Below are 22,470 nucleotides of genomic sequence, written 5' to 3'. Positions count from 1 at the left end.
TGGTGAAGTTACAGGTTTGGATCTAACCGCGAAAACAGGGAAATCCCTTGAGACACAAGCTTTAGTGTTTATGGTGATTACAACTTGCCTGGCAGGAAAGAATGAGGAGTGTGTGATTCCTCAAGTGATTGCCTGTATGGATTCCACTCTTGGTGTGCTGGAGCCTAAGACTGGATTGTTTTGGCCAGTAGTGTCTGTGCCAGTGGCCTTGATGACCTCATGCCCCACCACCCGAGGACATAAACTATGGAGAAAGTCCTTGTTTCCTTTTTACCGTTCTTGAAAGAATCCCTGCGGTATCTGCCTGCTTCTCTGCACTCTGTGCTGGTGTTAGTTATTGGTATTGTTAATTAGGTAGTCTTAGTCTCTCTGCCCTTTGGCACAAAAAATCTTTAGTTAGTTTACAGTCTAAACTCCCTGTCCCTCCCATGACCCCCACCATAGGGGCTCTAGCAGTGCAAAAGTGAAATCCCTAGAGTTCAAACCCTGCACCTCATATGAAGCTGCAGTTATGCTTAATGTCAAGCGCTGCAGGTGCCTTTTTGTTCAGAAATATGACCTCTCCTAAGCAACGTTCTGTATGTCACTGCTTTTCTAAGTGGACTCAAAGCTAGAGGTTCATCTAAAATTTTTCCTCATGAAGCGCTCTTTGCTCTATCACAGGAACAAGAGGAATTTAAAGTGACTACTGAGGGACAGATAATAGCCCACGTTTCCCTACATATGGCACTGGATGCATTGGACACAGCGGCGTGTATTATGGCCACATCTGTGGAAGAACATCCTCCTAGCTCCAGTCCTCTCGGATTCCCAGGGAAGTCCAAACCACAGCTGAGGACCTTCCCATTAAGGCTAATGAACTTAATTCCAAAATGGATCAGGTTCTCCATTTGCTGAAGGTACTTCAAGAAAACTTTGCATTCTTTGGGACTGTGCAATCCAGCCCCAAGAAGAAAGCAACTAAGACCACAGTGTTCCTTCTGCCTGTTGCTATCGTCAGCCTCAGAAGACTTTGGAGCCACTGAGAGAGGAGCAGACTTTCTTCCAACAGTAACTCTTCTGCCTCTTCACAGTCTGCATCTTCTGCCAGGCAGCCAAAACTGGCAGGTTTGATGCTAGTGTCAAAGCCTGACAGAACCTCTTGAGGATCTCTTCCTTTCCACCCCTCTTTGGCTTTTTATTTTTGGGAAGCCTGGCCTCGGATCACTTCAGACCAGTGCGTCTTGGAAATTGTCAACAAGGAGTATGCTATCCACTTCCAGTCCCTTCCTACCCTCCTTCCCTGTCCCCTTAGAGGGATCTCATAAGATACTGTTGAAAGAAATAGACTTCTGTCTACAATTTGGATCTCTAGAGAAGGAGGTGCTGTTAGAGTGCAGGAGCAGCAGGGGGTTTTTTACCCATTATTTTCTCATCCCAAAGAAGAAAGGGAGTTGTTGGCATCCCATTCTGGACTTTCAACATCTTGGCAAATTCATCCATCGTTTCAAGTTCAGGATGGTGACTTTGGTCTCCGTAATTCTTTTGGTAGACCCTCAAAACTGGTTCACGGCTCTTGACCTTCAGCATGCCGATTTTCATACGTCCATTCATCAACTCACAGGAAATGCTTCAGATTCTTGATCGGAACATCTCACTGCTGGTACAGGATCCTACCCACTTTGGTCTTTCCACAGCATTGAGGATATTTCACCAAGTGTTTGGCGGTTATGGCAGCTTGTCTAAGGAAGCGTCAGAACCAGGTCTGTCCATGTCTCAACTTCTGGCTGATCTGAGGATGGTCACGCTAGCAGTTGACCAACTTGATTCACATGACTGTAAGGCTCTTCAGTGCACTGGGTCTCAAAGTCAACATTGAAAAATACATTTATTTCAACTGAAAACATAGAGTTTTATAGGACCTGAGTTAGATTCCATGTCAGTACAAGTTTACCTTCCATAAGAGAGATTCCAAAGTATAACGAACCTCATCAACCAACTTCAGTCTCTCACAGAAATCATAAGAGCATACCTTAGACTTCTGGATGAAAGGCCTCAAGCACCTGTGTGAAGCAGTTTGCGAGGCTTCACCTACATTCCTTACAAACAGGTTTCAGAGTAACAGCCGTGTTTGTCAGTATTCGCAAAAAGAAAAGGAGTACTTGTGGCACCTTAGAGACTAACCAATTTATTTGAGCATGAGCTTTCGTGAGCTACAGCTCACTTCATCGGATGCATGCTGTGGAAAGTGTAGAAGATCTTTGTATATACACACAAAGCATGAAAAAATACCTCCTCCCACCCCACTCTCCTGCTGGTAATAAGGTTATAAGTGGGGTGGGAGGAGGTATTTTTTCATGCTTTGTGTGTATATAAAAAGATCTTCTACACTTTCCACAGCATGCATCCGATGAAGTGAGCTGTAGCTCACGAAAGCTTATGCTCAAATAAATTGGTTAGTCTCTAAGGTGCCACAAGTACTCCATTCCTTACAAAGGTGGTTAAAATCAGCATATCTATCCAGAAGGCACCACACACCACATGGATATATGATGGTCACAGTCCTGCAAGAAGTCTCTCCTTGCTAAACTGGTGAAAATGCCCTCTTCAGGTGTGCAAGGGAGTACCCTTCTCTGCAGTTCTTCCAACCAAGACACTGGTGACTGATGCCTCCACTGAGGAATAGGGGTCCCAACCTGAGCTCCTTCAAATGCGGGGGATGTGATCCTTCAGGAAGCTAGTCTGCACGTAAATGTCCTGGAACTCGGAGCCATTCATTTGGTATGCAAAGCATTTCTACCTTTCCTCCAGGGATCCCCATGCAACACCACAGCTGTACATTATGTCTACAGGCAGGGAGTAGCCAGATCACCAGCTCTCTGTCAGGAGACCATTCAGCTCTGTACTTGGAGTATTTATCATGCTGAAGGCCCTGCGTCTTCCAGGTTTTCAGACTTACTAACAGGTTATGTCAGCAGACAATTCCCAGACAACTGTAAGCGGTTGCATAAGGATCCAGTGTTGCAGACCATCTTGGTTGTTTGGGCCTTCTCCATCCTTCGAGTGAGGGATGTGAGGATGTCTAGAGCACAGGTTTGTCCCAACAGACTCTGTTGACTAAAACATCTGATCGTGTGCGAGTGGGGTGCACAAACACCCAGAGTTGACAATGCATGTTGAAGAACTGTAGTTACTGTGAGGTAAGTAATAGTTCTTTTATCTTTATAGTGTGTTTACTGCTTTTTGGTGAATTTGAAACCCAGAAATTGTCAACCACTGAAGCTGCTCTAGCAATCTGTTTCTAATTGCTCACAGGCCCTAGTTGGGTTTTCCGACCAGTCCAGTGTCATCGTAGCTCATTCTTTTTAGTTCTGAAAATCACTCACCAAGTGCATTTTGTGTTTTGTTCTCATTTATATTGTTTTGTGCTGCTATATTTTTCAGAACTAATTTAACTTGAATTTTCTTTGATTTTTCTCTCCAAGGCTGGATTAAGGGCTCTAGAGACCCTAAATGTCATGAACCTTGCCCTGATGCTATCCTACATATGTAGTATGTTTTTCTCCCTTAAATTGTATTATGTATATAATTATCCTCTGTTTTTGTGCTCTTTTTCCTGACTCTACAAACACATCTGTACTAGTGCTTCTTGCGTGGTGGTACTCAGAACACTGACTTCGCTATAATTTTTCTAGTCGCTAACTAATATGCCTAATGCCTTGTTTTTTCTTTGAGTGATGATCTGGAGAAGATGATTCTGTCACAGGGGTACATTTCAGATATAGGGGTACATTTCAGTAAAGGCCTATAGTGAAGCCTTCCCAGATTGAGAAACCAGATTTATTTCTAGTTACCTGGATTATTAAAGTTTTCTTTCATATTTAACGTGTCCTGCTAAAAAACCTAGATGGTCATGGAATATTATCACCATGGATGTCACAAAATTTATGGAGGTCTCCAGTGAGTCATTTGATTCTTGGTAGCTAGTGTATTGTATGTGAATCTTATTTTCTGGTTGTAGAAATGTCAGCTGGAAGAATTAAGTGCTTTAGAGGAGCAAGGTATATTTGCATATTTATCCAAAATTCTTTTGTGAAACAGATTAAGGTTCTACCTTAATTAACTTTTCCCACTGCTTGATTCTAAGATTTGGCTCATGTAATAAAAGATCTTTTATCGAGAATGGACAAATCTCTTTGGAAAGCCCAACCAGCTTTTTTCTTTGGAATTCATTAGCTGGTTGGGCTTCTGGTTAAGGACTACGTTGAAAATAACGGCTGTCTTTCTTTTCTTGTTCTTGCTGGTGGGAATGCCACTTACGCAATGTTAAAGTCCTTTCTACTGGAAGGCTCTCAGCAGCCAGTCTGTGGTAGGTGTAACCACACAAGATATCCCATTGTAGCCACATTGGGCTCATTATATATCTTTGTCGTCAGATGTTACTGATGAGAATCTGACAGCAAGAGTGAGAAACCCAGCTGTTCCTACTTCTTAGTATTTCAGGATGTTGGTCATTTTGTATTCTCACCTTACTTCCATTATCTGTGCACTTTCTTACAGCTATTGACAATAACTAATGGGGAGCAAGCATATAAGTGAGGTTATACATGAATTGTGCTGTTGAAAACACTACAGCACAGATCTTTTAATCTTGTCACTCACTGCCCTGACTAGATTTTAACCTGTGAAAGTCATGTTGCCACTTACATGAATTACCAGAGGTCACCAGTTGGTGCTGCTGGAGCATACCTTCGGCATTGTTAGGAGCAGTAAGGTGGGTGACCCAGAGATCGTCTGATTGCTGAGAAGAAGGCAAGCGCAGAAGGCAGGTAGCATTAGAAACCTTTGATGAATTTGGACCCTGTAATGATCATGTTGGTTATAGTACTGTTGTTCTACCCTTTCTGGTGATCTCCCTTAAAAAAGCTTTACCTTTTTATCATAGAAACCCCATGCTGGATTTATATCTCCATTATTCAGATACCCATTCATTCTGTGTGTTTCATTTAAAAATGAATGGCTTGATCCTCTCCTCATGCAGTGGGTACATACATATCTTGGGAAATCTATTGCCTTTGTATGTAGGCAGGTTCTTTTGATTCTTCACAGAATTCATGTCCATATGTCTGAGAATAAATCTTACTGCTTTTTTGCATATTTAGATTCCAGTAATTCTGTCAAATGCAAGCCCTGTCTTACACTGCTGTAGTGTAGCTGCTCAGGGGATTTGCATGTATATGTCAGTACACTGGTGCAAAAATCCCTCACACAGACAAGTCCTCGGTGGTGGTGTTCCCCAAGATTATGCATTCCTGAAGGTTGCATGCGGGTCTCACCCTACAGAGATCTGCACGTGCCCATTTCCAGTACGTCTGGTCAAGAGTGCCCTCTGTACAATACACACCATACCTAAGAGTCTTGCAATCGTGACATGGAGAAGAGTTAGAGAAATTTTGTAGCCTGAGACCATGTTTTCCCTTACTGCACAAGACTGAAATACTAAAGTAGCATGGGTAGTAAGCAGAAATTCAGTGAATGATGCTGCTCCCACATACAGTTCTTCTGTAGTTATTTCTCTGTAGTTTATTTAACTCCATATTGAATAAACTGTGGATTTCCTTAGTATTGTCTCTCCAGTTCAGCCCTATCTACACATATGTTTGCAAGATTGGGGACCCTAGTGGGAAGGAAAGGAATAGTTTGGAGTTTTAACGCTACAGTAGGGCACAAGAAAAATCTGGGTTTTAGTCTCGGCTGTGCCACAGACGTTCTCTGTGACATCGGGCAGGTCATTTAATCTCTCTCTACCTTAGTTCCTTATCTGTAAAATAATGATCCTCCCCATCTCTGAGGTATTGTTAGAATAAATTGTGAAGTTTACTTGGGTATTTCAGTGATGAGCAACATTATTATTATTATTATTATTATTTGTATTATCGTAGCATCTATGAACTCCAATTATGGACCAGGATTCCATTGTGCTAGGCACTGTACGAACACAAAACAAAAAAGATGGTCCCTGTCACAGGGAGAAACATATAAATAAACTATTGTAGGCAGACTGCTAGAATTGTCACTGATTTAAGCATTGCGTTGACTAGCCCTGCTCTGGCAGGTGTTACTTAACATAATGCTTAAAACACTGCTTGCAGCCAGTGGCCCTTCTGTGCTAGGGCTCCCAACATTGCCAAAACTCATGGAGTTGCACCCATGTTACCAATGATGTAGACAGGGCTTTGTTTTTTAAAGTCAAGTTACTCCTTGCAGCTTCTTCCTAGGTTTTGTTTCTGCTTATATGAAATTAGTGGTTGATATTAATCTGTTCAGTTCAGGTCAAATGATGTTTAGCCTGTCTTGATGCTACAGCTTTGTAATGTCTGTGTGGCTGGTGTAAAACAGGATTTCATAAAATAAACATGGAAGTGGATTGCAGGAAATATTAAGTCAGTTATTAAATACTGATGAGACATGGTGAATGAGGTCATATCTTTTATTTGACCAACTTCTTTTGGTGAGAGAGAAGCTTTTGAACTTACCCAGAGCTTTTCTTCAGGTCTGGGAGACGTACTCAGTGCCATATCGAAGTACAGGTGGAACAGATTGTTTAGCATAAGCCGTAAATCCAATGTCTCTCGAGTCCACGGTTTTTCGTATCTAGCAAAGTTATGAATTTAAGCTCCCAAGCTCATCTTTTGCTGGTGTCATGCAGGTTTCCGTTGAGGACTGTGATGTCAGATATAGAGTGATCGCTTTGTCAAAAGTGTTCACCCCAAATGATAGTGTTTTTATCTTCTATTAATTTTTTTGTGAGAGTTCATCAAGAGCATAGTAGCAGTGGAAGTATGGCTACAGATTTTACATGTGCTGTTTTGGCAGGATCTGGTGCTGCTTTAAGTTAGTGGTCCTGGTCTGTGGGGCATTTGCTTCTGATGACGAGCTTGGAGAGCATGGGGGGTTGTTTGAAGACCAGAAGAGTCCTCATCCTCTCAGTCCTTATCCTCAAAGGAAACCCACATAATACCTTCAAAAGATGGTCCTGTGAGCTTAAATTCATAACTTGGCTAGATACTAAAAATCATGGACTGATTAGAGACAAAAAGAACAGGAGGACTTGTGGCACTTCACAGACTAACATTTATTTGAGCATAAGCTTTCGTGGGCTACAGCTCACTTCATCGGATGCATAGAATGGGACATGCAGAAAGAAGATTATATCAAATAAATTTGTTAGTCTGTAAGGTGCCACAAGTACTCCTGTTCTTATATATAATATACACACACAGAGAATATGAAAAGGTGGAGTAAGAGGCTAATTAATTAAGATGAGCTATTATCAGCACGAGAAAAAAACTTTTGTAGTGATAATGAAGATGGCCCATTTAGACAGTTGACAAGAAGGAGTGAGGATACTTCACATGGGGAAATAGATTCAATTTGTGTAATGACCCAGCCACTCCCAGTCTCTATTCAAACCCAAGTTAATGGTATCTAGTTTGCATATTAATTCAAGTTCAGCAGTTTCTCATTGGAGTCTGTTTTTTAAGCTTTTCTGTTGCAAAATTGTAGCCCACGTAAGTTTATGCTCAAATAAATTTGTTAGTCTCTAAGGTGCCACAAGTACTCCTGTTCTTTTTGCAGATACAGACTAACACGGCTGCTACTCTGAAACCTGAATAGACACACTGGATTTATTGCTTATTACAACAATCTATAACTTAAACTGCCCCCCCAACACACACACACACACACATACACACACACAGCATTTTTCCCCCTTCTATGGCTGGGAGTTAATGTTCATGGGCCACTTCACCTTGAATGGTGACTTGAAATATGTTAACTACTTATGCTAGACTGTCTGTACCATCTTATATTTAGCTATGACAGTGAGACTGACTCTATACTAGAAGCATGACATCAGCGGAGCTGCAGTGCTGTAGAGCGTCTGGTGAAAACGCTCTATGCCAACAGGAGAGAGCTCTTGCATCGGCATAATAAATCCACCTCCGCAAGAGGTGGTAGTTTTATGTCAGCATGATAGTGCTGTCCATACTGGTGCTTAGGTCGGTGTGACTTATTCACACACCTGAATGACATAAATTATTCTGAAGTAAGTGGGAGTGTAGTGTAGACCTGGCATGGGTGTATTTCCCAGACCTGAAGAAAAGCTCCGTGTAAGCTCGAAAGCTTCTCTCTCTCCAACAGAAGTTGGTCCAATAAATGATATTATCTCACCCGCCTTCTCTCTCTCATTTCCTAGGACCAACACAGCTACACCACTGCCTACATTAAATATTGGTGTTGCTCAGTCATGAAGGGGGATGATTTGAATTTACAAGTTATGTTTGTTTCAAATTATATATGTTGTCAGTATTATGCCTCTCATTTTAAGCTACTGGTAATTAATTTGCCATTTCCTCTTATTAGCGGCTATGGTGGACGATCATTAAGAGAAGGAATTACTCATCTTTCTCTGTGCTGAGTGGTAATGTTATGTCAGAAAAAATTAATTGGGGAACAATTGTGGAGCCATCTGCAGTCTTCGCAGTCCCGTAGTGTCTATTCCCTTTCCGTCTACATGTCTGAGCAACAAGTTTTGGGGTGGGAGGGGAGAAAGAAAGAAATTGCCAGAATGTCTGTGGCTCTGATGTTCCTTTTGTTTCGTGCATTCATTGCTTAGTATTGCTGTAAGGTTTGACAGTACTAGTGTTACTTAAGGCAAGAATGATGCTGGCTTTATGTGAGTTTGGTGTGACAGAAATGATTGAGGTCAGATTTGCTAACAGGAGCTAGGGCACATGTAGACTTTTAATGACCATACTAGGCTTTTAAACAGCTCGTCATATTTTCACTGCTTTCTTTTTCCAGTTTGCACATACCTGCTTTGATTTCTCTGTGGCTCTCCAACTTTATATGACAATGGAACTAGGACTGGGGTCCCTGACTAGACTGCCTCTTTCTTGGGAACATGGTGCTGTAGACGTGATGGTTCACCATGGGCTGGGGGTTGTAACAAAACACGAGAAGCAGAGCACAATAATCTTTGGGAAAGTGCATCTCCTGGGGAACACTTAATGTGAACAATATTTTATAGCACGGCAAAGCCCAGAAACAAATCTTAAGAACTACATTACTGTCAATTTTAAGTCCTCTTTGGACAGTTTGGGTATGTCCATCATTAGTGAGTCAAACTGAGGCTACGTCTACAGTACCGCGGGATCGACACTCCAGTGATCAATGCACCAGGGTCGATTTAGTGGGTCTCGTGAAGACCTGCTAAATCGATGGCAGAGCGCTCTCCAGTCAACCCCTGTACTCCACCAGGAATGAGAGGAGTAAGGTAAGTCAACGGGAGAGTGTCTCCCGTCAACCCAGCATGGTGTAGACCCCACAGTAAGTCTACCTAAGCTACATCGACTTCAGCTGGAGTTGCGTAACTTAGGTCGACTTACTGCGGTAGTGTAGACATAGCCTGAGACAAGTGTAAGCAAGGACCAGAAAAGCAGAGCTTCCGATTAAAGGCAGAGAGATGGGGCTCTGTCTTTTCTTGCTGTATGTGTACATTAAACAGGTACTTGCCTTAATAAGCCCCGTTGTCTAATGGCAAGCTTTTTTGAATTTGAGCTGCAGGGAGACGCATGGTGGCAGCTGCTCCTGTTTTTCTTTCCAAGTGAACAGACACTGATTCTTTTGTGTCTAGCCCTGAATTTTATGGTCTTCTGGGCTGGTCTATTAACCCAGTTTTCTTTTCTGATGAGGTGAGTTGCTTTCTGTGAAATGAGACCCTGATACAGTCCACTTCTTTAGCAATTAAAAGCTTCAAACTGTCCAGTTGATGCCCTGTATATTGAATAAATCCTTTGCACTTCAGATTCAAATACTATTAATGTACTGTGTATCATAAGACAGGTTCTCTGCTTTTATCTCACTGAACGTGGGCTTCTCAGAAAGTATCAATTAAAATGATGGCTAAATTGAGACATTTGTTTTCCCTGCTCATAGATTCATTGCAAGAGTTGCATATCCTTCTAGTTGCATTGCAAAAGTGATCACCCTCGCCCTCTTGTGTCCAATTGCTTCTGTATATGCTGAGGTTACTGCAACAGAACTGAATGAGCTCTGTGTATATAGGCATTTGTCCTTGGGATGGTAGTAAGGAAGGGAGCAATGAAGGGTAGCTTCTTCCTTTAGCCAGATTCCAAATAGCTATGAACATATTGCTCGTTCTAAGGAATAAAAGTCGTGCACCACTTTCCAGTTCTTGTGACATGGGAGTCACTGACTCATTCATTCCCCTCCTTGTAGACAGAGAATTCTGTTCCATCCAGATAACACTTCCACAAAGTTGCACCCTTCTGATTCCAGTCCTTGCACTGACTTTTTGTTTCCTTGTTGTTTCACTAGGATTGAATACTGAAGGCATCTATCGTGTGAGCGGAAACAAATCTGAGATGGAGAGTCTGCAGAGACAGTTTGATCAAGGTAATGTCTGTTCCTATTGCTGTAATTGGGCAAAGGAGTTTTGGCTGTGGCAGTAGCATAGGAAATATATTTTTTTAATTTACTTAGCATCATCTAGTCTAGTCCAAATCAAAATGATTTATTTTTGTGCAATCTGTTTTAATTCCAGGTCCGGGCCTCTGTAATCACCTTTTAAACTATTACTGGCATTTGGACTGAAAGCTGAGAGGTCTGAATATGACCATGAGTTTAATTCAGATTAGATGTAATGGGCACAGCTTTCTTTAATATTTGTTCATTGACTGATTGAGAATTTGCTCTAATTTCTTAAACCTGAGCAATCAGATTGTGATAATCAGCCAAATTATCAGCCAGTGCTGCTGTAACTGTTGTTATGCTGTGTTGATACTCTGTTCTTCCCAAAATATTTAGGCTATGTCTGCTCTGTTGAAATAATCAGGGTCCTGTGTGTGCTGCGCTTCCCCAGCTGTAGAACTTGCCACACAATCCACCCCTTAAAGCAGACTTGTGCTCTAGAATACAAGGGCTAGAGATGGTGTCCCTTGCCCCTGTTTGCCAGAAGCTGGGAACGGGCAAGAGGGGATGGATTACTTGATGATCACCTGTTCTATTCATTCCCTCTGAAGCACCTGGCATTGGCCACTATTGGAAGGCCTTTGTTCTGACCCAGTATGGCCATTCTTATGTTTTTATTTCATTTTTTAAAAAGATGTTTCTAGACCTCGTGGATGTGAAACAAGTGTGAATCAATGCAAGGTTCTATTTTCTGGCTTTGCCCTCTGGCCTTGTCTAGTCTACAGGTAAAAGGTGTATTTTAAATCATGTCTGTTAACATGATATGAAATTCTATTTTATACCCAAAAAGAAAAGGAGTAATTGTGGTATCTTAGAGACTAACCAATTTATTTGAGCATAAGCTTTCGTGAGCTACAGCTCGGATGCTCAAATAAATTGGTTAGTCTCTAAGGTGCCACAAGTCCTCCTTTTCTTTTTGCGAATACAGACTAACACGGCTGCTACTCTGAAACCTATTTTATACCCAGTGTAGAAATAGTTTTAATGCCGTTAACACCCTACAGTTAATTAGGTACCAGCTAACATGGTTTTAAAGGTATTAACTATATCTAGGCTATGTGGTAAGTGATTTCAAACTATGATGATTAATTTAGCTTTAAAAACACTTTTTCATAGGGTACAATCTGGAACTGGAATAACCAATCTGTTTTAATTCACACCCTCATTTATTTTGACTCAAGTCTGTGGGTGCACACTTCTTTTGGATTAATCAAAATAGAACATTCTTAAGCTGAAATAAGTGTGTCCACATGCAGATTTGCACCAAAATAGATGAGGGTGTGAGTTAAAACAGACTGATATTTTGGTTCCAGGTTGTGTAAACAAACCTATAATCTAGACAAGACCTCAGAGGTGTGAGCTGCTCCATTATCTTAATAGGGGTTAACTCTGAAACACAAAGCAAAATAATTTTAAACTACAGTTTCACTGCTTGGGTCTGATAATTTTAGTAGAAACATCCAGCTGTTGTATTTAGCCCACAATCCCAAACTGCCTCCCATGTCTTCCCATATGCCAAAAGCCCCACCTGTTGTTTACCCAACTCCCATCAGTCCCAGACACCTATTGCGATCCAGTTTTGTATTGTCAGTGCACACATTTTCAGCACATTCAAAACTTAAACTGTTGATACAACATAAAATAAATTTATAATCAAAACAATTATCATGGAGACGACCATACTGATTGTTATTTGTGTTCATATTTAACTAAACTTCCATGTTTAAATTTAGATGGGGATGCCAGAGTACCGCACAGACTTTAGGTCCTTGAAAATAACCATTTATTTTTTAATTTTCTCTCTTCTGTTGCTATGTGGAAGACCCACAGATAGCTGGGAAACTAACTTCAGGGGAAACAGTGAAACTGAATAGAAGCAATGTGCTGTCAAATGCACAAAGTAAGCAAAGTGAAAAACACAATGAGAAATATCTTTTCTCTAATCTTTCAATGACAGTAATCATAGGTATTACTTGGAACAGTTGTAGGGGAAAGGTTGTCAGTAATATGAGTTTTAAGTTAGCTATGTCCCTTCAAACAGAGCAAGTCTTTTCTGATGACACAAGTGAGGCGAAAACGTGTTATAACATGTTTGGGTGACAACCGGATTTAACTGCAGTTATTTTTGTAGCGTAGGCAGAATTGATATTCATGACCTTGCAATTCCTGCCTTAGTTTTTAAATTCATGGCATCACAATATGTACCATAATGCTTGAAAATAGGATTTTCTGGCTCTGGGACATCAAAAGCCTGTACATTTGGCAGTTTTTATGGTGTCTTTGTTGCTTCTGGCCTCTGTAGACCATCTTGTCTGATACTTTCCCTTTGCCCTTATCTAAGTCTCTCCCTTTCTTTCCACACTGTTTTGTGAGTGGTTCACTTGTTAGTAATTAATGTATTCACATGAGGTTTTGCCACTCTGTGTAGGAGTTCTTGTTTGACATGTTCCTTCAACAAAGTGTTTAAGAGATTTATTTAGTGCAGATAAATGAAACAACTAATTCCTGTGTACCAGTGTTTAAATTTCCAGTGTTTTTGTAAGTCCTACCGTTTTGTTCTTCCAGGGCCCTTGCTGACCATTGGGATTTTGTTTATTTCCCGGCTGGGGACATTGTCTGAAAAAGCAAATTAGGACTTTAAACATGATAAAGTGTCTTAAAACTGAATAAATGTAGCTCTAGTCATATGAAAAGTTTAGGGATTCAAACGAGCTTTACAATGATGTCTACTATAGGGTGACATGATAGAGCAAAACTCTTATAATCTCACCTTGCATGATTGTTAACATTTTAAAGGTGTCTACAGACATTAACTGCAATGATGTCACATTTGAATTTCTTCATCAGTAGCTGCTTTGGGGGAGGGATCTGTAAGAAGATAGATAAATTAGCAGAAAAGAATTTACAAACTGCAGGTGGCTTTGAAAAATAGGACAAAGCAGGAATATTAGTAATCTCATTAGCCAGATCCAAAAGGTTCATGGCAGGCAGTATTTGCTACTGGGTAGAGTAAAACTGGAAGTCAGGACTCCTTTATCCCTTTTCTGGACCTGTCAAATTAATTGCCCCCTCAGAGCTTCTGTTTAGCTAGCAGTCAAATGAGCGTCTTTGTCTTAAAGGATTGGAGTTTTGCATAACAGCAGGGGATGGTTACTCTGTGTTCTGTGCAAGACGTGTTTTAGCTGTTTGTCACATAGGCCCTCTACATTCAACACTTTCTCTAAGTCTCATTTTTAGTCCGCCAAGTGATTTCTATCTCTTCCCTGTCAGGATCTCATGTATGTCATTTGCTTCACTGCAGCAGCTGCATGTCTTGTGTTCGCTGAGATTTAACTGTTAAATGCTTTCATTGTAGATCACAATCTAGACCTGGCAGAGAAGGACTTTACAGTGAATACTGTGGCTGGTGCCATGAAAAGCTTCTTCTCAGAACTGCCCGATCCCCTGGTACCGTACAATATGCAGATTGAACTGGTGGAGGCCCACAGTGAGTATGCACAAGGCAATGGGTGACACCATTGTTTCAAAGCATAAAGAATCCAAATTCTTCTGTCCATCTGGCATTATAGGAAACTGCTTTCTCCTGTCTGAAATACATCAACATAGTGGCAGAGCACGTAGTGCCGGCAGTGCGTTGGCTTTAATTGCAAATTTTCTAACTTTAATTGACTTAGTCCGTATTGTGTTTTGTCATCATGACAACAGTAATAATTGTCTCCGCTTGTAGAACTTAGAGCAAGAACTGAGCTGAGACATTTGTGGTGCTTTCCTAATCATACTGTTCTATCCTCTGTCTAGAACATCACGTTCTTTAGGACGTGGATTGCGAGACACAAATACAGAACTTGGGCACATCTGGAAATTTGTTTGTTCCAATTATATTGCCCTGGGACGCAATGGGGTCCTGAAGTCAGGATTGTTTGGGCAGGTATAAATCCAAAATTGCAGCCAGTTTCCTTGGACCTCAGCAGGGTGAATCCTTCGTCTCTCAGCTTGCTAAACTGCCTGGAGCTTAGCCCCTGCACAAGTTTTTCCTTCTGTTTTTTATTTCTTTTTCTAGCTGCTTGTCGGGGGCATTGACCCACTGCTTTCGCATGCCAAAAAGGCAGCTGCTACCTTTTAGGGCTGAGCAAGGCTTTCAGTCTAGCTGCCCGGTCAATACATGCTCTCTATCAGTAGGCAAGCCCTGATCTATCCAAAGTAGTCTTCTCACAGCAGAACCCACGCTGCGACAGTTAATACATTATAGCGGTTGGTATCTCATGTGCCAGGCCTGCAACCCAACCCAGTGATTTTATATCTGGTTCTAGTTGCCCTGTATGAGCTGGGTCTGATGATACACACTCCTAAAGGATTCAGAGTAACAGCCGTGTTAGTCTCTATTCGCAAAAAGAAAAGGAGGACTTGTGGCACCTTAGAGACTAACCAATTTATTTGAGCATGAGCTCACGAAAGCTCATGCTCAAATAAATTGGTTAGTCTCCAAGGTGCCACAAGTACTCCTTTTCTTTTTGACTCCTAAAGGATGGTTCTTGACAGTCAGTTGGGTCTCTAGAGCATGTTCCTGTTTGCCACAAATAGAGGGAGACAGTGTAATACACAGCCACTGCTTGTTAATGTCTCGATGTTCCATAGATAGCTTTTCTTCCTGGATCAGCTGGAGTTTATAAATGCTTTCAGTGCTGAACTTGGGTTTCCAGGCACTAGTTGACAGTCCAGTGGGCTGAAAGTTTCCGTAAATGGGTTAATGTCAGGGAAGAGAACTCCATCACCAGTGGTTGAGGGCATTAATGCTAGCAGTGGACATCATGCCGAGGAAAGGATTAAATGGACACAGTGAGTCTGTCCCCCCACAGAGTGTAGTTGCCTCCTTCAGTACACTTCTTTTCCTCCTCCCCTATCCTTAAGATGAAGCTGTGAGGGGTTGTTAATATGACCAGTGTCCTTAGAGAAAGAGCCTTTGGAATAATGCATATTAATTAAGCTAGGAGAGCCATAGATTCAGCTGGAAAATGGATCTCTCCTGGCAGTTATCTTTAGGGGCTCTCAGCCTGCTGGAAGCAAATAGGTCTGTTAAGGATAGCCTTACCATGGCGCCATCTAGAGGCAGAAAAGATAAAGACATGCTAAAAATTCCATTGTGTGAGGGAATTGCTGACACAGCATCTTTTGTTGCATTTTTTTTTTTTTTTACTTAAGAAATCTTGGCAAGAAAAATCAAGTAATTCTTGTGCAGCAGCCTTTCTAAAACACGCATATCCTCCTAGTTGATTCTGCTGTGAAGACAGCTCATTAAAACAGCAAGAGCCTGGGGTGTATTTAATTTCCCTTTTCATTCAGTGTCCTCCTTATTGGTACCGCCCTTTCACGGATATTCACAGCATCTTTAAGTGTGTTAGAGGCACAGCCCTGCGCATTTTAACTTGTGATACATCTACCCAAGGGCTAAGCAGAGCAATTAAATGAGGTAGGCAAGACAAACGTGTACACACAAACAGGAATTTATATATACAATTCGATGGAGGGGAAAATGCAAATAAAATATTAAGTCTGAGAATTTAAGTGAATAATACAGATTCTCATTAACTCAGTTCCCTTCTGTATATTTCATATTTATTTTAATTACAATCTCCATATCCAGGCACCTGACAGTATTAATGGATTATCCTGATAGTCCCCGTGAAGGGGAAGGGACTTTTGTTACCTGGTACTGCTGAATCACTTTTAACAGCAATGGGATACTTTTGTTCCAGAATCTTAGTACACAAACAGCCACAGTTGGAATAGTAAATACATAACCAGAACAATGTTTGACAGGCCTCATTGGCTTCCAGGAAGGCGCCAGGTACATCCAAATGTTACCCTTCATGGATATTTAAAAGCAGCATGTGGTCTACCTTTGAGGAAAACTATAAAACACTCGTCCATGTGAAATCTGATAAACATTCAGGTATTGAGCTGGGCTTGGTGGGGGAGTCCAGGGAACACCATTGTCAGTTAACAGTTCAGTGTATTGGAAGATCATATTTTCCTTCCATTTAATTATTTTTGAAAGAGTTTTTTAGTGAAGGCCGATGGTTTGGGGAGAGAATTCTCCAAATCACCAACAGCTTGTGTACATGCAGAGTAGCATGTACTCATGTGGTTTTACAGGTGTGATTCTAAAGCAATTTAGTTAAACTGGTGCAGAAGATGGGACATGCTTATTTCAGTTTAAACCTCTCTTCACCAACCTTTGCTCCCAAGGATCAGTTCTTTCCCTCTTCCAGCCTAATGCTCAACTACTGCCCATTCTGGTTTCAAACCATCCTGCCTTCCGATAGTGGTTCCCAGTCCCATATAGGTTGGCTGGGTTGAAATCATATGCTAGAGATCAGGGACAGTTACTGGCAGTGAGGAGCACAACTTGCTCCTGTCTAGGGTCCTGTCTGTCTCCTTGCTGCAGGGATTAGTACTAGTGCCCCTAACCCTCCCTTAAAGCCAGCCAGTTCCTAGGTAAGCTGTCCATCCGGGAACTAACCAGGTTCAAAGTGTTCGGCCACATCATCTGGCTTGCTGTTAGGTGCCTCTACTCTTCAACACCAGAGCAGGATCTTCTGAAACAAGACTGATGATTTGTAGCAGCAGTGGGTGACTGCTCATATCTGAAACTTCAGGTTGATTGTAGAGGATGAGGTTATACCTAGAGTGGGATAAATATGGGTGTCCTGTAAATCCTCTCTTCCCCTTAATTGTGTTGTATAATGGCAAAGGGGAGGTAGGCTCAAGCTATTCCCTTTATTCTGGAAAGCTACGTGTACATTATGGATGATCAAATATGGTGGAGGTACCAGTCACCGCCCTGTCCTTGAAGGAGAGTGAGAGCACTGGAGACCTGTTCAGGATGCTCAGGAGCAGGGTAGGGAAGTACATAGTACCAGTGCTGCTTTCCTCCCCATTTCAGAATGGTGGCCTAGAGCCAGTAGGGTACAAGGCCAGATGGAGATCCAAAAGATGGAGATCATTGCCTGTGTTGTCAGCCTCCAGGCTTATTCCAGCTTGCAGCACCCTCTCCGCCCTCCCGGCTTCTCTGGGCATGTCTAAGTTAGACACCCAGAGCTGTAGCAGCCTTCTGTATCAATCTATGGTCTGATGTGCAGAAGGAGACTTACACAGTTGTAACAAGGACTACTTTTCTTACATGTTCTTGATATCAAAAATACCAGCCTGGTGCTCAAGTTTTCATCCCTGTTCATCCAGTGTTGGGATGCCAATCTTATCTGACTGTGCCCGGTGTTTGTCTTTGATAATGCTTTACTCGAAGGTACATACACAGCTCTATTTGACTGCTTTTCTGGGCCATGTACTGGATGGAAAAGGAAGATACGAATGTGGTAATTATGTTCCCCAAGGGCAATACAGCAGTATACCAAGGATGATGTATTCTTAATAGGGAAGTCTTATTAATTGAGCTATGAATCTGCTCCCTCACTGTTGCACCCTGGAGGTCATGGAACCAAGTAGGATGTAGCACTTCTCCGTATGTGGTGATATTTGCGTTTAAAGGGTGAATCTATCCTACACCATCTGTGGCATGACACTTAAGTACACGTGGCTTTAGGGTTAGCTGCTGATGGTAAACTTTTGGATTGAACAGTAGGATGACATTTGTCTGAACAGATTCCCTGAGATGCTTGGCTCTTTGGAGAAGACCAGTGGGATTCACATCCATATGTTTGAGCAGGTTCTCTTTGCTGCTGGCGGCCTTTGAGTTGTATTTAATCAGCTCATCAAAGGCTCATGAGCATTTCACTTCCTCAGAAATTCCTGATTCTCATAGCTTTTTTCCTTTTGACAGAAATTAATGACAGAGAGCAGAAACTACATGCGCTCAAAGAGGTGCTGAAGAAATTTCCCAAGGAGAACTATGAGGTCTTCAAATATGTCATCTCTCATTTGAACAAGTATGTACAAGATCTCTTCCTTCTGTATGACCATGGGTAGTGGTTGGATACATAGATTGTCCCTTTTATTCCATGAGCAGCTTCTTAACATAAGCTGTGTACAAAGCATTGGAACAATATTAAGCTAATGTTGACTTATTTAGCAGCTGTAATAGAGTAGGGAAGCAGCCTGGAGTGAATTTGTTCCTTGGCAGTTGTCCCAATTAAGTGGGCATGTCATTTATCAGGGGGGCTAATTAAGTTCCATAAATGTTGCTACATCAGAGCTAGCAGAATTCTGTCGGGAAAACCTACATTAGAGACGCATCTCTCCAACTCCTTTAGTTTCTGCTCAGGATGTCACTTGCCTCTGGATGTGTAGGGTCACTTCTAGTGCTGCAGAGTTTAGAAGTCAGCAGGGAGCCTGCATTCATCCATTCTGCACTACCCATGGGAGGGAAGCAGGAGAGCTCTCCCAGGAGGCACATGACGATAGCTTGGGTTTGTTTTTGAGCATGGTTTCCTAGTCCACCGGAATTTGGATAATGCTGTAAAGGGGACGAGTTGGATGCCAACTGATTACTCCCTGTACCCTTCACATCCTAGATATGTGAGCGTTCTTCCTGTTGTGAACAGGCTGTGCTCACGGCCTCTCTCTGTTGTCTGTTGCAGGGTCAGTCATAACAACAGAATGAATCTGATGACGAGCGAGAACCTCTCCATCTGCTTCTGGCCCACCTTGATGAGACCTGACTTCAGCACTATGGACGCTCTCACTGCAACTCGCACCTATCAGACAATCATTGAACTCTTCATCCAGCAGTGCCCCTTCTTTTTCTACAATCGACCAATTATCGAGCCCCCCAGTGCTACACCCAGTTCTCCGTCAGCGGTTCCTGCCAGCACACCTTTCTTATCCAGCACACCTGTGATGACTCAGCCGTCCCCACCACAGACTCCTCCTCCATCACCACAGTCTCCTCTCCAGCCTCTTCTCCCACCCCAGCTTCAAGCAGAGCAGCATACACTGTGAACTGGTGTGGGAGAAAGGAGATTTGGTCTTTTCTCACACAGCGTGGAGATTGGAAAGAAAACCCAGGGTTCTGCTGTCCCCCTCTCTCTACCACCCTGTTGCAAACTTCAGCTGCGTTGGCAGTCTGAAAAAGCAGGAACAAGGGGCATCAGGCACAAACTTTGAGCGTTCCAGACTGGTGCCTGGGGCTGGGTTGAAGAGGACATTGGACCTTTCTCTTGTTTGGTGGGGTGGGGGGGAAGCACTTTTGAGTGTGATTGGTTCTGATCCAAGCCAGCCTATATTCATGATAACACTACCGAGTTGAGTCTGGGGCTCTGAGATCTATTGCTTTTGTCCACTTGGCTGCTTGTACAGAACATGTCCTTTGACTGACTCTTCGCAACACCCTCAGCCTGTGCACGGGAAAGATCCTGTCAGAGTGCAAAGCCACAGAAACACGCAGACACGTTCCACAGGATATGGTTGAGGCTCATCCAACACTTTTTAAAAAAAGAAAGAGCGAGAATTCACTGATCATGGGGACCATCACTCGGAACAATCTCACTGCTAGGAGATCAGCGTAGCTACTCTGAAAGCTGCATCGCCACAGGTCTGGACCCAATATCTCTATAACAAGTACAGCTTTGTGTTTGGACAAAGCTAGAATGTAACTTTCTCTGACTTAACTGATGACCAGGGTGGGAAGTGAGAGGAATCTCCCTTCAGAACAAAGGAACACTGGAAAACGAACATGTTCCCACCATCCACTGGTTTTAATCAAGAGCTGAGAGATGTGGCACAGATCAATGGCCCCTTTTCCTTGGAAGCAGAACTACCGTGCAGCAGGTTCCTTAGGAGAGTTCAGGCTTGTGCGGCTGCCCTTGATTTAGCTTAGCCTTGCCTTTTCCTTGACAAATCACTACACATCTCTCACCCTGGTAGAATTTGGCATTAGCACTTACAGGACGAGAGGTTTGGAAACACAGTAGATGTTTACTATCAGACAAGCTGGATTTTGATTCCTTTACAACACTATTGTTACTGAAACACTTTTGTTAAACTGTGTATGGGGAGAGTGGGGGGCAGGTGGTGGGACTAGAACTCTTATTTCTTTTGTCAGTGGAAATGTTTTTCAGTCCAGCACTTATTGTGCAATGAAGTGGTGAGGGAAGCGTGTGTCTGGAGTGTGTCACAGGGCTCCGAAGGCACGGACAGCATTGCAGCTAACTTGTCCATGGCAGGGACTGCAGTAGTAAGACACTTGTAGCAGCCCGCAATTGGGTGGCTGCTGAAGCCTCTGTAAACCTTGAGGACATTCTGGCTTTGTGGGTAACACTCGGTGTGAGTATCACCGCTAAACGGGGAGGGTGGAGTACGTTACTGGTGTCCCCTCAAGGCTCTGATTTTGTTTGCTTAAAAAAAAATTGTAGCCAGCCTGATGGCATCGTGGGAGAGGGATGACCTTCCAGGCCCTCCTTGTATCTCCAGCTGGTAGCAGTTAGGTGACACACTTTGGCTTTTTGACAAAGGGTGGTGGCCATTCACTGCATTAACACCTGCTGCTGGTTGATGCCACAAAATTAGTAAGAAAGGTAGGGCGTGAACGTTGAAGGGGAGTGGGTGGGGAAAAAAGCTGTGCATGAATGAAAAGGATGGTAGGTTCTCAAGGCTCCCTCTCGGACCTGCCTGCAGGATCTGTACTTGGATCCCTGGTATGGTGCCACCACAGAAAAGCATGTGCAGGCTTAACTAGTTCTATGTGATATGCAAAGTGCTAATTTGGCACCTGAACTGCTGTACCTGCTGTCCTCTCCCTCACCTCTATTTGCATGTGCTGTGTGTGTGTGTCGTTCGGTCCTGCCCACAGCCCTACCGTCCTATCCCTGGCCCCTCTAGACTGTCGTGTGCGCATGTCACCTTCCTCCTCCTTCTCCTCCTCCTTTTCCACATGTACGCTGCTGTGTGTGCGAATCACCTCTTAAACCTGTGTTGTCTCCCCATCTCCTCTCTCTGTGTGGCCTCCCTAATCCTCAGTAACATAGGGCAGTTTTTAACTGGAGTTTCTATGGTACCAATGGGAGAAATCCCTACAAAGATCCTCCTGTGTCTCCTCGCACTTTAATATGGGATCTGTGGTTTATCACTATCTTTTATCTTTCAAGGATGTTTGAGTCCCTATATCTAGGCAATTAAAAACAAAATTAAAAACAAACATAGCCTCAAAGCACGCCCTGCCCTCCTTATGCCCTTTGGCATGCAGAGCCAGCTCTCAGTGAATTGAATCCCTCCTATAAATAAGCTGGGTTATTTATGTACTGACAAAACTGCATTTAAAGTTATACCTATGACAAAATAATGTGCTTGAAAGTACTTCTTATAGCATTCCTCCGAGTTTTATATTCTCATGCTTTAAAACAAAAGCTTTTATGTAAATATTGGATGATGGTTTTTTAGACCGTAAACCCTCTCCCTTCCCCAAAAGCCCTTAGGTTGTGTATGTGTGATGCTAACGTTCTGAGTGGAGGAGATCTGAAGCCCAAGGTTGATTCCTTTCAAACCTTTCACCATAAAATAAGGACCCATCTGTGCTCTGTTGGACTCTCTTGCTTCTCTGTAGGCAGTAGGGTGGGAAAGGTTTTTTTTGGTGTTCTTCCTTTGGATTCTTTGGGGTCATTTTGCTTTGTGTAAGAAGGTTTGTTTCCGTGCCTTTCTGTAGGTCTGATGCTAAACTTCTCTCTAGACAGCTTTTTGGTACCTCTTTCCAAAGCCTGCTCAGAACAGAGCCGTCCTGTCTGAGGATGTTGGGAGGACAGGACCCCTTCCTTCACCAAAAAAAAAAAAAAAAAATCAAAAATCCCATTCCCTGCAGAGCGGTAGTGCATTCTTCCCCCGAGGCACTGATCAGTTCTTGTTGTTCTGCCTGAGAATTAAAGCAATTAGTCTCAGGAACTCCCATCCTGGATTCCTCTACTGTGCAGAGGCTGGTTCTACCCAGTC

General features: G+C 42.7%; 1 protein-coding gene across 2 annotated transcripts in view; it reads left to right on the top strand.

Annotated features, from left to right (window-relative positions):
- ARHGAP35 (Rho GTPase activating protein 35) overlaps positions 1-21,040 on the top strand; it is a 104,660-nt gene extending 83,620 nt beyond the window's left edge. For both annotated transcript variants that reach the window (XM_073321926.1, XM_073321927.1), the window contains exons 4-7: positions 10,384-10,461; positions 13,892-14,023; positions 18,374-18,479; positions 19,131-21,040. In XM_073321926.1, coding sequence (XP_073178027.1) covers positions 10,384-10,461; positions 13,892-14,023; positions 18,374-18,479; positions 19,131-19,491 — 677 coding nt within the window. In that variant the 3' untranslated portion in view covers positions 19,492-21,040. The remainder of the gene's footprint in view (positions 1-10,383; positions 10,462-13,891; positions 14,024-18,373; positions 18,480-19,130) is intronic.
- The last annotated feature ends 1,430 nt before the right edge of the window (positions 21,041-22,470 follow it).

This window comes from Lepidochelys kempii, chromosome 23 (genome assembly GCF_965140265.1).
Source record: "Lepidochelys kempii isolate rLepKem1 chromosome 23, rLepKem1.hap2, whole genome shotgun sequence".
NCBI lineage: Eukaryota > Metazoa > Chordata > Testudines > Cheloniidae > Lepidochelys > Lepidochelys kempii.
Note: the sequence above shows the minus strand (reverse complement) of the source record. Positions and strands in the feature narration are given on the sequence as shown.